At 42.0% G+C, this 18,223-nt stretch overlaps 1 protein-coding gene and 1 pseudogene across 5 annotated transcripts in view; one reads left to right on the forward strand and one right to left on the reverse strand.

The window, feature by feature from the left end:
* Positions 1–18,223, forward strand: part of GATAD1 (GATA zinc finger domain containing 1) — a 49,679-nt gene that overhangs the window by 6,545 nt on the left and 24,911 nt on the right. For 2 of the 5 annotated variants that reach the window (XM_030932090.1, XM_030932089.1), the window contains exons 4-7: positions 542–725; positions 2,409–2,693; positions 3,849–3,886; positions 7,603–7,694. In XM_030932090.1, coding sequence (XP_030787950.1) covers positions 542–725; positions 2,409–2,599 — 375 coding nt within the window. In that variant the 3' untranslated portion in view covers positions 2,600–2,693; positions 3,849–3,886; positions 7,603–7,694. Of the gene's footprint in view, positions 1–541; positions 726–2,408; positions 2,694–3,848; positions 7,695–9,249; positions 9,323–18,223 lie in introns of all 5 variants that reach the window. The other 3 variants (XM_030932088.1, XM_030932086.1, XM_030932087.1) reach the window with 3 other exon arrangements.
* Positions 14,478–16,097, reverse strand: ERVW-1 (endogenous retrovirus group W member 1; annotated as a pseudogene).

An 18,223-nucleotide genomic window follows, 5' to 3' on the forward strand; every position in this document is an offset into this window, starting at 1 on the left:
ATTCATTTGCCCAACCCTATAGAATACACAGCACCAAGAGTGAACCCTAATGTGAACTCTGGTCTTTGATGATGCTGTGTCAGTGTAGGTTCATCCGTGTAACAAGTGTACCACTCCAGTGGTGGGAGGGGTTATTGATAATAGGGGAGGATGTGCATGTGTGGGGGCAGGGAGTCTATGGGAAATCTCTCTACTTCTGCTCAATTTTCACTGTAAACTTAAAACCTCTGTAAAAAATAAAATCTGTTTTTTAAAAAGTAGGGATAGTATTATAGCAATATAAAATCAAAGTCGTTTATGAATAAATGTTTTTTCCAGATGTCAACTGTCATATATGCACCCTCGAATGTGTATGTATAATTTTCATTCAAAAGTGAAACAACTTTAGAATTGACACCAAACATATAAACATTGGTACATTAGACCATCTTGAACACCTTTTATTGACCACTTTGAAAACTTGTTTACCTATTAAGGTTCATTCATAGCTGTGGTGTTCTATTTTTATTTTCAATGTGGGATTATCTTCTCTTTCACCCAGGGAGTATATTACCAAATTGGTGATGTTGTTTCTGTGATTGATGAACAAGATGGAAAGCCCTACTACGCTCAAATCAGAGGTTTTATCCAGGACCAGTATTGCGAGAAGAGTGCAGCACTGACGTGGCTCATTCCTACCCTCTCTAGCCCCAGAGACCAATTTGATCCCGCCTCCTATATCATAGGCAAGTTTGACAAATGGCACTAGGTTCTTTAACTTAGTTAACTCTCCAATATTATGTAAAAAAGTGTGTTAGTCAGCTTGGGCTGTCAGGACAAAATATCACAGACTGAGTGGCTTAAACACCAGAAAGTCACTTTCTCACAGTTTTGGAGGCTGAAGTCCAACATCAAGGTGCTAGTAACATGGATTTCTGGGGAGGCTTTTCTTCCTGGCTTGTAAATAGCCACCTTCTTGCTGTGTTCTCACATGGCCTTTCATGGAGAGAGAGTTCTTTGGTGTCTCTTCTTACAAGGACACCATTTCTGTCAGATGAGGGCCCCACCCTTATGGTTTCATTTAACCTTAGTTGCCTCCCTAAAGGTCTGATCTCCAAGTACCATCACATGGGGATTAGGGCTTCAACATATGAATTTGGAGGATGGGGGGGATGCAGTTCAGTCCATAATAAAAAAAGCATGAGTATAATTAAGTACAAAAAAATTAGAGAGCTTTATAGAAAATATGAGGCATTTTATGTAGCTGGAGTTTGAGTGCTATCAGTTATTTTGAGTTAGAGCAACGTGCATCTACTAAGAAGTGATACGGATAAGATTTTTTTAGAGTGACCCAGGGTTAAACTGTACTACAATAATTTATTGCTCAGGAACTAGGTTATTTAGGTCACTTATTTATACAAACCTATTCAAAAATAATTTAGAAAAGAACTATCCCAGTTATCCCATACTTGCAAATTCTAAGTATGTATACCTCTGCATGCTACACATGTCATCCTAGGCCTTTATAGCATAAAGGCTGATAGTTGAAATGGCAACTGCTGTGCTTTTGTTAATTTCAAAGCTGCCAAAACAGTTTTGACATAGACTCACAAGAATTTACTGATCAATACAATTTTAAAAGTTTTCAGATTTTTAAAGTTACTTCAGACTTTTTAATCTTTCTGCAACGAGCATGCATCATTACTTTTGCATCCTGAGAACAAGCATAAATATTTTTTTGAAGAGAACTCCAGGGACAAATAATATACCACTGTTATTCTCACCTACATGTCAAGTTTGATACATTACCAAACAGTTCTAGCCTTCTGCTTATAAGTACATAGAACTTTTATTTACCATATCTGTGGGTCAGGATCCCAGCAGAGGCAGTGATGTATCAGAATCACCTTCAGGATTCCTCTACTGCCTCCGCTTTCTAATCCCCAGATTCTGATATGCATCCTTGTCCTACAGCGAGGCAGCATGGCGTGAGGTCAGAACACCAGTTCTGGAGCCAGAGTGTCTGGGTTCACAGCCCGCCATTTACCAGCCATGTGACTTTGGCAAATTTCTTAGTTTCTCTTGCCTCACTTTCCTCATGTGTAAAATGGGAATAATAATAATAATGCCTACCTCAGAAGGTTGCTGTGAGGAATGAAGGTATTGATATGTGTAAACTTACAACAGTGTGGGTACAAAATAAACATGATGCAAGTGTTCAATCGCTATTTTTGGGAGAATTCCATATTCTTTAAGCCATTAAAGAAGAAAAAATGATTAAGAATAATTTCAAAGTACTGCATGTTTCAAGGGCTAATGCCAGGTTGCTCCCAAAGTGGTCTCTCCCAGTGTCTAGAAATTTTAACATCTTATGAAAATGATGTATATGGTCAAAAATGTATTTAACCTTTCCCTTGGCTGCCTTCCAGGGCCAGAGGAAGATCTTCCAAGGAAGATGGAATACTTGGAATTTGTTTGTCATGCACCTTCTGAGTATTTCAAGTCACGGTCATCACCATTTCCCACAGTTCCCACCAGACCAGAGAAGGGCTACATATGGACTCATGTTGGGCCTACTCCTGCAATAACAATTAAGGAAACAGTTGCCAACCATTTGTAGTTCACAAATTAAAACTGGATTTCCAGGCCTGGTGTGGTGGCTCAGTCCTGTAGTCCCAGCTATTGCACCACTGTTCTCTAGGCTGGGCCATGAAGTGAGATTCTGTCTCTCTTTTTTTTTTTTTTTCTTTGAGATGGAGTCTCGCTTTGTCACCCAGACTGGAGTGCAGTGGCACAAACTCGGCTCACTGCAAGCTCCGCCTCCTGGGTTCACACCATTTTCCTGCCTCAGCCTCCCGAGTAGCTGGGACTACAGGCGCCCGCCACCACGCCCAGTCAATTTTTTTGTATTTTTAGTAGAGATGGGGTTTCACTGTGTTAGCCAGGATGGTCTCGATCTCATGACCTTGTGATCCACCCGCCACGGCCTCCCAAAGTGCTGGGATTACAGGCGTGAGCCACCGTGCCCGGCCAAGATTCTGTCTCTTAAAAAAATCACAAAAAAACTGGATTTCCAGTTCTCTGATCTTCTTCGTACTATCTTTAAATGAAATTCTTAGCTGGAAAAATGACTAAAAAGTTTTTTTCTACTACCTAGTAATCATTAGATTATTTATTACTGGTTACTTAGAAAATTAAAAGGGATAGGGCCAGGCACAGTGGCTTATGCCTGTAATCCCAGCACTTTGGGATGCTGAGGCAGGCAGATCACCTGAGGTCAGGAGTTCGAGACCAGCCTGGCCAACATGGCTGAAACCCTGTCTCTACTAAAAATACAAAAATTAGCTAGATGTAGTGGCATTTGCCTGTAATCCCAGATCTTTGGGAGGCTGAGGCAGGAGAATCACAACCCAGGAGGCGGAGGTTGCAATGAGCCAAGATTGTGCTGCTGTGCTCCAGCCTGGGCAACAGAGTGAGACCTGTCTCGGAAAAAAAAAAAAAAAAGGCTGGACACAGTGGCTCACGCCTTTAATCCCAGCACTTTGGGAGGCTGAGGCAGATGGATCGCCTGAGGTTGGGAGTTCAAGACCAACCTGGCCAGCATGGTGAAACCCTGTCTCTGCTAAAAATATAAAAATTAGCCAGGCATGTTGGTGCACACCTATAGTCCCAGCTACTCGGGAGGCTGAGGCAGGAGACTTGGTTGAACCCAGTAGGTGGAGGTTGCAGTGAGCTGAGATCGTGCCACTGCACTCCAGCCTGGGTGACAGAGCAAGACTCCGTCTCAAGAAAACAAAAAATTAAAAGGGATAGAATGTAATGAAATATATTTTGAACTTAAATGATATTCTATATGTGTATCTTCCTAGGCAAAAGCTGTAATTTCCAGAGAGACCATTAGGAACAGGTAGTATCTATTTTTCTCCATTATTTATTTCTAGAAACTCATAAAATGGACATTTTATATTTTTCTATAAGAACAAAGTATTAATTAAGGTATAGATGACTGACCAAGGGTTTAATCAAATAAAATGACTTAACAGTATCTATCATAAAGCCACACAAGCCTTATGTTCTCATCTCAAAAATGCTGTGACAGCTTTTTGGCTGCTTTAACCATAAGAAAAGTGATTGGTGGATGATTTTACTAGCCCAGGCTTTTAAAAACTTTCATCTAGGCTAGGCGCAGTGGCTCACGCCTGTAATCCCAGCACTTTGGGAGGCCTGAGTGGATGGATCACTTGAGGTCAGGAGTTCAGGACCAACCCGGCCAACATGATGAAACCCTGTCTCTACTAAAAATAGAAAAATTAGTTGGGTGTTATGGTGCAGGCCTGTAATCCCAGCTAGTCGGGAGGCTGAGGCAGGAGAATTGCTTGAACTCGGGAGGTGGAGGTTGCGGTAAGCCGAGATTGCGCCACTGCACTCCAGCCTGGGTGATAGCGCAAGACTCTGTCTCAAAAAAAAAAAAGAAAGAAAAACTTGAATTTAATCCTTCTGTAGCAAACAGGCATTCAGAACCATTCCATTGATCTTAATAAAGCTGCTCTTTACTGTTTCTAGTCAAAAACAAGACTTCCGATCAAACCATAAGATTTTATACTACAGATAGTCAGCTTCACCAAAGCCACAGAGGAAACATGTTGAGATCAGGCATCCCGCTTGATAGTTTCTTGACTACCATTAAAATGAAGATTGGGAAGTCATGAAAGTCATTGGTAGGCCATTAGCATTGATATCTTGAAAACGTCTACCCTAAACCATCTGCTGTGGACCCGTAATAAGAGGCCTATTGTATATGAAATTGTCTAGAATTCAGGTACAGGTCTTTGCCAGTTAAGTAAGGGAACAACATGTAAAATGGGGGAGGAGTGGGTGCACTCACTTGCCTCCGCTTCTGTCCTGATTTAACCAGCATTTTTCAACCCTGGGAAAATTTGCAGAATCTAAGTTGATTGTAATGATTTTGAACTGCAGCGGCTTTAACTCTTACCGTTTTCCCACATAGTTATGGTTTGTGAGTTGGAAAGAAACAACTGTAGGTAGCTACACGTACATAATGATCTCTTTATTCACAAAGGTTATAGTAAAATTGATTGTAAATGACTTTCTAAGTGCTAATATTCAAAACTTTTGGATTAAAATGTATTTTTCACAGTGTATTTACTTTGGATGTATTTATTTCATTTAAACAATTTAAATGGGGCTATGTAACCAAAAATGGTGTTTAAAACCAAAACAGTATAGTACTTAGAATTTGGAGTAGAGGCCAGGCACAGTGGCTCACGCTTGTAATCCCAGCACTTTGGAAGGCCAAGGCAGGAGGATCGCCTGAGGTCAGGAGCTTGAGACCAGCCTGGTCAACATGGTGAAACCCAGTCTCTACTAAAAATACAAAAATTAGCCAGGCGTGGTGGCGTGCGCCTATAATCCCGGCTAGTCTACTCGGGAGACTGAGGCAGGAGAATCACTGGAACTCGGGAGACAGAGGCTGCAGTGAGCTGAGATCACGCCACTGCACTCCAGCCTGGGCGACAGGGCATGAATCCATCTGAAAAAGAAAAAAGAATTTGGAGTAGATAGATTCATCATTAATAAGTAATAGATTTTGGGAAAATCAAGAAATGGCTAATATGAACACAGTGTAAAATATTAAAATGTAGACTTTTAAAAATCTATAAATTGACCATCTGTTTATAAATTGGTAGATGGTTGTGTACCATCTTTTAAAATAAAGATTGAATTTTCACCCAGTGCAATGGTTCCCATTGCTTACGTTTCTCTGCTGAGGCCGAACCTGATATGGCCCTGGTCTGTGTTCCCAGCCCTGTCTCCTCATTACCACTAAAATGTTTCCCCCATATACCCGCCTAATTTTTCTGGCTCTGAGCCCTTGTTCGTACTGTTCTGTCCAATTCTACCTTCCAAAGACCTTTCTTAATGCCTTCAGATTCTTTCTTTGAGACCTTTTCAGATTCCCATGGCTTTTTGAAATCAATCTCTATCCTGTTGTCATCACATTTAAGTTTCTACTTCCATCATCACTCCTATCCCTTTGTTCCTTGTAGGGCAGGGATGCTGTGTTTTATTTACTCATCTCTGTAACTTCCACATAACCTAACCCAGGTTCTTGCTTATGGGAGATGCTGAGTGTAGGGTCTGAATTAGATACTGTTAACTAAAATGCTTGTTGATATTTTAGTTATTAATTCATATTAACTTTGGCTGAAACTTTTACATTGTGAATAGTCAAGTAAAACTTAGATTGTTATATTCTGGGTTAGTATTAGATTGTTTTTAAGATTATTTTAAACAAGATGTTTTTAAGATGAGTTTTAAATAGTTCTCTTAAGACAAATAAAGCTTAACATGAGCATTTGAAAGAAATTATCCCAAACCATTCTGGTTCCTGGCTGTGAAAGACTTTTCCAGGCCTAATAAGTTTTCCATTTCAGTCATAAGTAGGTGAAATCAAATGAACAATAGAGGGAAATGTATTTATTTGCTTTATACACATGCATGTGTGTTGTGTCTACATATAAATATTGCACAAGCTTAGAATGAAGTTTCTGTCATGCCCAGAAAAGGGAGAGGCAGTTTTGTGGATTTTGTCTGGCTGCCCTGGACATGTTTGAAGAACTGTGCTGTTTACTTCATACCAGGTGTGTGAGCCATACCTTTGGTAGGAGGGTGTACCTCCTACACCCAAGAAACATAAGCCAGGAGAAGGTCTGTTGCAAGGAGAAGGAACCCAAATGACCCACAAGAGGTGGGCCATTAATTATTGGGTCAGATGCACAAATGCACAGTAATTTATTTAAACACCTCTTAATGGTGACCCACGAGGAAGATTGCTAGTAATAACGGAAAGGTTCACAATAAATAAGAGAAAAAAAGGCAGAATGTAGAACTGTATGATAGCAATTCTGCAAACAAGAAGCATCTTTTATAAAAGATGGAAGGAGCCCAGGCACAGTAGCTCATGCCTGTAATCCCAGCACTTTAGGAGACTGAGGTGGAGGATCACTTGAGCTGCAGTGACCCATGATCGTGCCACCACTCCAGCCTGGGTGATAGAAGTGAGACCTTGTCTCAAAACAAAGACAGAAATGCCTCCAGAATTTTAACATGTCAACAGAGGTTTTCTACAGCTACTTTTTTCAGCTTTATACTTTGCAGTATTTTCCAAATTTTCTCTAACAAGCAGTATTTTCCAACTTTTTTACAATAAGCACACACACACACACACACGTTTGTTTGCATACTGCCCAACTGGTGGTGAACAACCACTGGCTTTTAGTCTATATATATCTGGAATATTTTATAAATAGTAGTTCTTAAACCCTTGAAAGGGAGATGAATGACCAGCTGAGGAAATAAAGTCAGTGATTTCGTTATTTTCCTATATTCACATCATGCTTCTAGGGAAGAACTCGGGAGTGACTTCCTTCAGCTTCAGCCACTCCTGGGCCAGGTGCATGCTTAGCTGTGTGGTAAAGGTCACCAGCGTCTTCTGCAGAGTGCCTGTGTCATCTGAATTGGAGGTTTGGCGAGGGTAAGAGACTAATGTAGCTTCAAGTTTTTCTTTCCTGTCCTCCACTTGAAATCTGTCTTCCCTTCCAGACTGCCTGCCCTGCTGACTTAAGGACCTGACACCAAACACAGAAGCAACAGCTTTACACAGAGCTTTCAGCAAGCTCCCACAATTGTATAAGGTAAAGTTGCCTTTATAGATTCCTTATTCTGTATCGCTCCTAGTGGTTCTGTTTCTCTAATCAAATTCTGGCTGATAACAGTTGCTGAGACTCTGAAAGAAAAGGCAAGGAACTACTGTTTCTCATTATAAACTATTTAGAATTATTTGGCCATCTTCTTTTTGCTATGAATATGTAGTATTTTGATACATTGTTTAAATTAAAAAGTAATGAAAGAGATCACATAGGGAAAGATAGATTGGATTATTTTAAAGTTTATATACTAAATTGAAAAGCAAAGAATAAAACAGGAGAAACAGCTCCCACATGTGACTGTTGGCAGGAAGCTTCCATTCCTCTCTATGGGCCTCCACAGGTTTGCTCACAGCAAATGATTCGTGACAGAAAGACGCAAGTGCAGTTGTACCCAAGATGGAAGCCACCATCTTTTCTATAACCTAATCTGAAAGCAGGGACATACCAGCACTTCTGCCATATGCTGTTGGGTCACACAGACCAACCCTGTTACGGTGTGAGCACAGGATCACACAAGGGTGTGAACTCCAAGGGCAGAGACCACTAGGGACCATCTCAGAGGCACAGAGGGACACCCTATCCAGCTGGTGGCTGATGTAAATTAACATAGCTTTTTAGAATAGCAATATATATCAATAATCTTAAAAGTATTTATACTTCTTGATCTAGTAATTTCATTTCTAAGAATCCATGCTAAGAGGATTTAAAATGTGGACCAAAAAATGAGTATAAAAAGAGGTTGTTTCCAGTATTTAAAGTTGTGAAAAACCAGAAACAATCTAAAGGTCCAAGAACAGGAAAATGAATTTTGATATTTTTCTAATAGAATTTTGTGCAGTCATCAGAAATACCATTTACAAATAATTTTTAATAACGCAGAAAAAGTTTATAAAATGGTTAGTGTAAAACCTGGACACAACTACATAATGATTCTGATTTTGTAAAAAAAAAAAAAACACACACACACACACATATACACATGCATACATATGCATATAAAGAAAACTGGAACAAACAAAATGTCAACAACAAGCATAGTTGAATTATAGTCATTTTAATATTCTTTATGCTTTTAAAAATTTTGAAGTTTGTATTACTAGCATCCATTACTTATATAATCAGAGAAAAAATACAAGTTTAAAATATGTGTTTAGGTCCAAAGATGGTAATCTAAATGGTGTTACAGGCTGAATGTGTGCCTGATCACCATGCCCCAAGTTCATATGTTAAATCCCTAGCCCCCAAGGCAATGGTATTAGGGGAGTAGGGCCTTTGGGAGGTAATCAGATTTCGATGAAGTCATGAGGGTGGAGCCCCCATAGTGGAATTAGTGTCCTGTTAGGAAGAGGAAAACAGACCAAAGCCTTCCTTTCTCTCCTCACTATGTAAGAAGACAGCCAGAAGGTGGCCACAGCCAGGAAGAGAGCTCTCACCAGAACCCAAATCTGCCAGCACCTTGGTCTTGGGTTCTCAGCATCCAGAACTGTGAGAAATGAATGTGTGTTGTTTAAACCACTCAGGCTACGGTATTTTGTCACAGTGGCCCGAGCTGACAGAGATGGATAGAAACAACACAAGGACCCATCAGCAGATGAGTGGATGATCAAAACGTGGTGAGGTCATGCAGTGGGATATTATTCAGCCATAGAAGGAATGAAATTCTGATACATGCTATAAGGGTGAACCTTGAAAACATGCTAAGGGAAATAAGCCAAACTTAAAAAGACAAATATTATATAATTCCACTTATATGAGTTAGTTACCTAGAATAGGCAAGTTGTGTCATAGCGACAGAACATTAGAGGTTACCAGGGTTGGGGGAAGAGGGGTGTTGTGGGTACAAAGTTTCTGTTTGGAGTGATTTTCAAAAAATTCTGGAAATGGGTAGTCAGAGTAGTCAACATGATGAATGTACTTAATGACACTAAATTGTACACTTAAAAATAGTTAATGCTGGCCTGACGCGGTGGCTCACACCTGTAATCCCAGAACTTTGGGAGGTCAAGGCGGGCGGATCATGAGGTCAGGAGATTGAGACCATTCTGGCTAACACAGTGAAACCCTGTCTCTACTAAAAAATACAAAAAAAAAAAAAAAAGAATTAGCTGGGTGTGGTGGCAGGTGCCTGTAGTCCCAGCTACTCGGGAGGCTGAGACAGGAGAATGCTATGAACCCGGGAGGCGGAGCTTGCAGTGAGCTGAGATCGTGCCACTGCACTCCAGCCTGGGCAACAGAGCAAGAATCCGTCTCAAAAACAAAACAAAAAAAAGGTTAATGCCTGGGTGTGGTGGCTCACGCCTGTAATCCCAGCACTTTGGGAGGCCAAGGCAGGTGGATCAGTTGAGGTCAGGAGTTAAAGACCAGCCTGGCCAATATGGCAAAACCCCATCTCTACTAAAAATACAAAAATTAGTCGAGTGTGGTGGTGGGTGCCTGTAGTCCCAGCTGCCAGGAGGATGAGGCCTGGGAATTGCTTGAACCCAGGAGGCAGAGGTTGCAGTGAGTTGAAATTGCGCCACTGTACTCCAGCCTGGGTGGCAGAGCGAGACTTCGTCTCAAAGAAAAGGTTAAAATTGTAAGTTTTGTTATGCATATTTTACCATAATCTTAAAAAAATAGATATATAGGAGATAAAGTCAACAGAATTTAATAACCAGTTGTAAATAGAGACTGAGGGAGAAGGATGAATTAAGGAAGACATGAGTACGACTTTGTGGTAGGTGAAAAAATCTTACAAAATACATGGGCAAAGATCCTACTTGATTCTTATGATTTAAAAATCTCCCAGTTAGTAAACAAGGCCAGGTTGAGATTTGCAAGTGATGTGAGGTGTTTATTCTGTTTTGTAATGTGAGGACTGTGAGGCATCTCCTGGACTTGAGTATCCATTAGATAATTGAAAATATGGATTTGAGAACTCAGGAGATGTGCAATGCAGTAACAAAACTCTGCACCATTGGTTTCTGTCTCCTAATTTAATGCTTTTATGGGACAAACTGTGTGAGGCAGGTGGGCAAGATGGGCAGCCATGTTGTTTGTGGGTCTCTGGCCTGTGGGCCAGCCTCAGTGCTCACTCTGAGGTCATGTCCAAAATTAGAACACATTCAGGCCTACCACAGTCAAGGCTCCCTTTCTCAACTCTGGTCCTCTGCACAAATATCCGAAGCCTAGAAATAATAATTGTCTGTCCTTGTGTCTTGCATTATGAAAGTCTAGGAAAGGGCCTTGGGAATGAAGAAGAATGGAAAAACTACGCTAATTGCTGCATGCTTCAGCTTGCAGGGGAATCACTGAAATGTGGACAGGCTATAAAAGGACAACCAGAAGAGTGGCTACAGCAAAGGCATTGTTTTTCAGAGCAAGCTAGAGAATCCTGCCAGTGTCCTCAGGCAGGGCCCCTGGGCACAGGGGTTAGGCAAGGGAGTGTCCCAGCATGTTGATGCCCTGAGCATCAGAATAATGCAATAGAGGAGCTTCGAAAAAGAGTTCATGTCAGATACTGTAAGCTGAACATTTCTAGGCAAATGAAATTTGATTTCCAGAATAAAGCTAGTTTCTTCAACTCCAGTGCAGATTCTCATAGATTGATAGTGGCTTGTGATCCAGATGAAGAAAACAATTTTTCAAAGATTCATATTCTTTGTAGACATATGGATTTAGAGACCATCTAATCTAACTACCTCATTCTACAGATAGGAAAAATGAGGCCTAAAGAAGTTAAGAAAATACCATGGAAATGTCACTGCTGAACTGCCATACGTAGGATCCAAAAGAAATTGAGTAAATGCTACTGTGAGAAATACAGTACTAGGTCCAAAGAATCTAATACAAATTAAAAATCTAAATGTTATTTCTAAAGCATCCCTGCACATAGCTGAACTTACATAGTTCCATTTTCTTTCTTTTCTGTTGAAGAAGAGGCTGGGTACAGTGACTCATGCCTGTAATCCCAGCACTTTGGGAGGCTGAGGCAGGTGGATCACCTGAGGTCAGGAGTTCAAGACCAGCCTGACCAACATGGTGAAACCCCATCCCTGCTAAAAATGCAAAAATTAGCCAGGTGTGGTGGCAGGCGCCTGTAATCCCAGCTACTCCGGAGACTGAGGCAGGAGAATCACTTGAACTTGGGAGGTGGAGGTTGCAGTGAGCCAAGATCATACCATTGCACTCTAACCTGCGTGACAAGAGGGAAACTCCGTATCAAAAAAAAAAAAAAAAAAAAGGCAATCACTAACCTGTGTTGTTTATTAAACATGACAGACTGGCATGAAGTAATTACCTAACTATAAACAAAAAAGCTACAATCTGCCAGGCGTAGTGGCTTACGCCTCTCATCAGCACTTTGGGAGGCAGAGGCGGGCAGATCACCTGAGGACTGGAGTTCAAGACCAGCCTGGTCAACGTGATGAAACCTCGTCTCTACTCAAAATACAAAAATTAGCCTGGCGTGGTGGCACGTCCCTGTAATCCCAGCTACTCAGAGACTGAGGCAGGAGAATCTCTTCAACCTGGACAGCAGAGGTTGCAGTGAGCCAAGTGCGTCATTGTACTCAAGCCTGGGCAATAGAGTGAGACTCGGTCTCAAAAAAAAAAAAAAAAGAAAAAAGAAAAGCTACAATCTTAACCTCAACTTCTCATAACATCATCTCTACTTCTAATTATCCTAACTTCTATGTGCCACTTGGTTAGCAGAAGCTGAGTGGAAGTGGGGAGGTTTATTACAAAAAGACTGTTATACTTTACACACTTCTCCCCATGAATAGTGAAGGTGTGAGTGAAAAAGCAATTTTATTTTATTTTTTTTGAAACAGGTTCTTGCACTGTCACCCAGACTGGAGTGCACTGGTGTGATCACTGCTCACTGCAACCTCCGCTGCCAAGGTTCAAGTGATTCTCCTGCCTCAGCCTCCTGAGTAGCTGGGACCACAGTTGTGCACTACCATGCCCAGCCATTTTTTTTTTTTTTTTTTTTTTTTTTAAAGAGATGAGGTCTCACTATATTGCTTAGGCTAGTTCCCAAACTCCTGGCCTCAAACAGTCCTCCCACCTTGGCCTCCCAAAGGGTTGTGATTACAGGCGTGAGCCACCACACCCAGCCAGCCATTTTAGAATAAAGAGTGAAGGTGCTATTGGGGAAATGTAATTTAAAAAACAAAGTCTTCTCTCAACCCAGAAATCCTCTCCATGAAGGCAGTAGAGAAAGAAAAACTTTATTAATGAATAAACATTAAATGAGTATGTGATGCACATCACAGGCACTTTGCTAAGAGATCATAAAGACAGAAGGAAATTTCACCCTTTTATACAGCCAAGCAGGTATAGCCCATTACATGTATGTTTTCAAGATAAATAGTCCTCAACTAAGAGAACCTGACAGCACCATTGGTCACACAGTTCATCCTAACTTTACCTGATAATTGATGTGACCACTTGTGTTATCTAAGATAATCAACTTCTTGGGGCTGGGGGAGTGTGGAAACAGGAGTTACTTTTACAGCTTGGTGCAAGTCACTCATTAAGATTATTAGGTTATTACCCTCCCACAGAAACTGGAAGATAGGTATGCCATCTGGTGATGTTTACATTTCCCAGATCCTTGAGAAAGACATTCCTAGGTCATACAGCTGACAAAAGGCTGATTCAGTTTTTAAATATTTATATATATATATTTCAGGCTGGGCACGGTGGCTCATGCCTGTAATCCCAGCACTTTGGGAGGCCGAGACAGGTGGATCACCTGAGGTCAGGAGTTGGAAACCAGCCTGGCCAACATGGTGAAACCCATCTCTACTAAAAATACAAAAAATTAGCCGGGCATGGTGACATGCACCTGTAATCCTAGCTGCTGGGGAGGCTGAGGCAGGAGAATCACTTGACTCTGGAGGCAGAGGTTGCAGTGAGCCGAGATTGCACCACTGCACTCCAGCCTGGGAAACAAGAGCAAAACTCTGTCTCAAAAAAAAAAAAAAATGTGTATATATAAAGAGACTGAGAAAGTACATACAAGTTTTCTCAAGTAATAACCTGACATGGAGGGGAGGAAAATTTCTTGCCTTATTTTGAACAGGTGGAATTAAACTTATTCTTTTCAATTCATATTTATCCTTACAGTGCCCATCCTAAATTTAGAAGAGGAAGGATGTGGGCCAACTTTTGGCTTAGGCCCTCATGTCAGGGCTTCTCTTAGTATATATGGTATCTTCCTGAGATTTTCAAACTGGCAGCCACTTTGGACTGATCAATTCGCAAATCCAAATTAATTGCTTACTATTGTAAGGGAGAGGGATGGGAGTCAGCAGCGGGTCTGCGATGGCGGCAAACAGCAATGGTGGACAGCGAGCGAAAGCTCAGCTTGAGCTGTAACAAACATGGACCAGAAGAGTGCAGTTGCAAGATTTAATAGAGTGAAATAGAGTGAAAACAGAGCTCCCATACAAAGGGAGGGGACCCAAAGGAGGTTGCTGTTGCCAGCTTGAATGCCTGGATTTATATCCCGATCCTTGTCCCTCCTGCTGTGCTCTCAGGCAATAGATGATTGGCTATTTCTTTACCTTCTGTTTTTGCCTAATTAGCATTTTAGTGAGCTCTCTGATTGGTTGGGTGTGAGCTAAGTTGCAAGCCCCCTGTTTAAAGGTGGATGTGGTCACCTTCCCAGCTAGGCTTACGGATTCTTAGTTGTCATAGGAAATCCGGCTAGTCCTATCTCTTAGTGCCCCCTCTCAACAGGAAAACCTAAGTGCTATTGGGGAGGTTGGCCAGTGACCGCTGTAACTGCTTCCTGCTGAATTGGGGCATAGTAGGGGTTGTGCAGTTGAGATTTCCTCAGGAGGGGTGCCTTTGATGTCATTAATATCGGATCATGGGCTAGCAGGCCGGTCCAGGGGTCTGCGGTAGAACTTAAGTCATGGACTGCATCTGGGGCTCCATTTGTAGTTTTACAGCTTTGATTCTAGAAGAGACAAACTTAACAAGGAGGTTAAAGATACAGGGTCCAAAGAGGAGTAGCAATATAGCTGCTAGAGGTCCTAAGAAGGGGAGAATCCAGGGCATCTATTGACTGAAGAGGCCCCAAGGTCCAGTGTTTTGAAGCTCCTTTGCTCTACATTGTATTTGATCTTTAATTTCTTTAAGTTTCTCACTGATGATTCCAGATTGATTAACATGATAACAGCATTCTTCCCCTAAAAATAAACAGGTTCCCCCTCTTTCGGCAGTTAGCAAGTCTAAAGCTCTTCAATTTTGAAGGACTACTGCTGCTAGGGGTTAAGTTGATCTTGCAAGGTGACCAGGGAGTCAGCGACCTGTTCCATGTCACCATTTAGTTCTTGAGATAGTTTGTAGTAGAACTGAGTAGAGGTTGTGATACCACCAGTGCCAGTACCTAGTCCACCTAGCACTCCTGCTCTGATAACAGAAGGAAGAATGGGTACTCTTTTGTTGCGGGGCTTACGTATGACATAATTGTATAAATCTTGTTCAGTGTAGATGGTCATAGGGGGCACTAAGAATGAGAGGAAGCACATAGATTCTGAAGAGCCATTCAAACAATGACAGGCTGAGGTACCACAAACAAAAAATATTCCTGAGGGTAGGCAGACTATTCGTGTGGGAGGAGTTACCCACTTGATGCATTGGGAGTTGGTTGTGTCTATAGTACTGCGAAAATGTACACAGGTGAGGTTTGAGGTATGGGTTATTTCCAGGTTGAAAACAAGAGGTCCTACTAAAACAGAAGTGGTGTTTATTTCTGTGCTGAAGTTGTTCCATTGTTCAGGTACAGGGATAGAAATGTATGACCTGAAGTGCAGGGGGAGGCACATCCAACAGTTAGTAGGGTTTTGGGCCGAGACCTCATGGAGCCCAGTGAGGGTGGTATTAAATAGGCTTACCACGTGAGTGTGGGTACGGAGGGTTTCATGTAGTTTTGAGAGATCTAGTCCTTTGTAGGGGCTAGAGGTGCTATGTACCCGGGTCAGTTGGGGGATTACTTCTTTTATGTGTTTCTCTCTTGCCTGATCTTGAACTCCACCCCTATCAGACATACCGGTATGGGTGAAGTAAGTCCAACAGACAGTGGCTCCAAGTCCTCCAGGACAACTAGGATTAATCATTAATCATTTTTCCTGTCCAATAGTGAGTATTTGCATGCATGCAAAGAGTGACAGCATTATAACAGTTGGGGGGCATATGGGTGTGGGCAGTGAAGGTGGGGGTTCCCTTAGATAAACTCCTATATGATGGGGCATCAATATTTCCAGGACACTTCATTCTCCATAGAAACTCTTGGTAAGGGGAGCTCCTGGTCGTACAGCGGCATGGAGGGGGTGCAGTGAGTGTGAAAGGGTGTAAGAGAACAGTAAAGAGAAAAACATGATAAGGGAGGGCCATGGGGATTTACGATTTTAGTTACTTTCCTCCTGGTTGTCATTTGAAGAGCAGACGCAAATCCTCTAGAGGTTCACAGGAATAGCTAGCGTTGTCTCCTGGATTTTCAGGTTCCTTTGGCTGTATCCAGGGTTTGACTCAAGTGTGATGTATCCAAGACTCCACTCCACTTTAACCGCAGTTGGAGTAGATAAAATGACTGGGTAGTGTCTTTCCCAGAATGTATCTAGGGATGGGGAATTAGAGGGAAGGGACTTGACTAATACTATACCACCAGGGTGGAATAGTTCCTTTCCCTCTTCTCGGGGACAGGCTCCTTGTAATGTTTTAAGAACTTGTTGATATTTGGCTAAGGAGGTGATGTCTGCAACTAAGTTGGCTGTCTCTCGGTCAAGCACAAGATCATTGGTTAGGAAGGGCCGTCCATACAGCATGTCATATGGGCTAAGTCCTGCTTTTGGGGGAGTGTTTCAGATTCTTAGTAAGACTATAGGCAACAAAGAAGGCCATGCGAGGTGAGTTTCCTGGGTTAGCTTTTTTAGATGTTGTTTGAGTGTTTCGTTCATTTTCTCGACCTTCCCTGAGGTCTGTGGCCTCCAAGCACAGTGTAAGTGATACTGTATACCTAATGCCTAGGATACTTCCTGGATTGCTGTAGCCTTGAAACTAGGGCTGTTGTCACTCTGTAAGCCACGGGGAAGTCCGAATCTGGGAATTATTTCATGAACTAGTGCCTTTATTATCTCTTGGACCTTTTCTGTCCTATAGGGGAAGGCCTCTTCCCAACAAAAGTATCTACCCAGCCTAGTAGATACTGAAATCCCTGAGATTTGGGCATGTGGGTAAAATCTAGTTGCCAGTCTTCTCCTGGGTAATGGCCTGTTCTTTGTTCTCCTGAAGGAGCTTGGCAATAAGGCAGGGGATTATTTCTTTGGCACACTTCACAGGCCCTGACTATCTGCTTGATAGTTTTGAAAAGGCCTGGTCCAGTAAATAATGATTTGGCCATCTGATGGGTGCTATCAATGCCTAAGTAAAAGGTTTGTTGAAGGGTTTTAAGTAATTTCCATTGGTTAGCTGCAGGCAAAAGTATTTTCCCTTCTTCGGTGGCTAGCCATCCTGAGGGGAGAAAACTGTGTCCTCGTGAGGTTCCCCATTCTATTTCTCCTGGTGAGTACTGGGGCTTGGTTTCCCAGAGGGGATTACCCTATACTAGGGATCCTTCTATAAGCATTTCTATTGGAGGATCCTGCCTTGCGGCTCTTTTGGCTTTAATATCCGCTTGGCGCTTCTCTTCTATTTCCCTTTCCTTTCCTTTCTGATGACCCTGGCAGTGTAAGACTGCCACCTCTTTAGGTTTCCATACAGCCAACAATAATTTCCTAATGGCTTCCTGATATTTGATAGGTGTTCCCTCGGAAGTTAGGAATTCCCTTTCTCTCCATATTGCTGCATGGGCATGGAGGATTAGGTAAGCATATTTGGAGTCTGTATATATATTTACCCTTCTTCCTTCTCCTAATTCTAGTGCCTGAGTGAGGGCTATTAGTTCTGCCAGCTGAGCACTAGTTCCTGGAGTGAGGGGATTGCTTTCCAAGTATTCCATTATCACTGACCACTGCATACCCTACTTTTTGAAGTCCTTTTTCTACAAAGGAACTTCCATCAGTATACAAGTTGAGGTTGGGATCAGTCAAGGGAACCTCTAAAAAGTCCCCTCGAGCAGCATAGGTTTGAGCAATTACTTGTTGGCAGTTATGTTCTATCTTTTCTTCATTGTCTGGAGGAAATGTGACTGGGTTCAGAGTTGCACAAGTGTGCAGTCGCAGCACTGGCCATTCAAGTAATAGAGCCTGATATTTAAGTAAACAGTTGTCTGACAGCCACAAGTCTCCTTTAGCAGTGAGTATGCCGTTCACATCATGAGATGTCCACACAGTAAGATCTCTTCCCTGTATTATTTTAACCGCTGTGGATACTAAGACTGCTCCTGCTGCCACTACCTGTAAACAATGAGGCCAACCCTTTGCCACTACATCAATTTTCTTACTCAGATATGCCACGGGTTGCAAGCTGGTCCCTCGGACCTGTGTAAGGACTCCTAGAGCTATTCCTGTTTTTTCTGTGAC

The sequence above is a fragment of the Rhinopithecus roxellana genome, chromosome 6, assembly GCF_007565055.1.
Source record: "Rhinopithecus roxellana isolate Shanxi Qingling chromosome 6, ASM756505v1, whole genome shotgun sequence".
Classification (NCBI taxonomy): Eukaryota; Metazoa; Chordata; class Mammalia; order Primates; family Cercopithecidae; genus Rhinopithecus; species Rhinopithecus roxellana.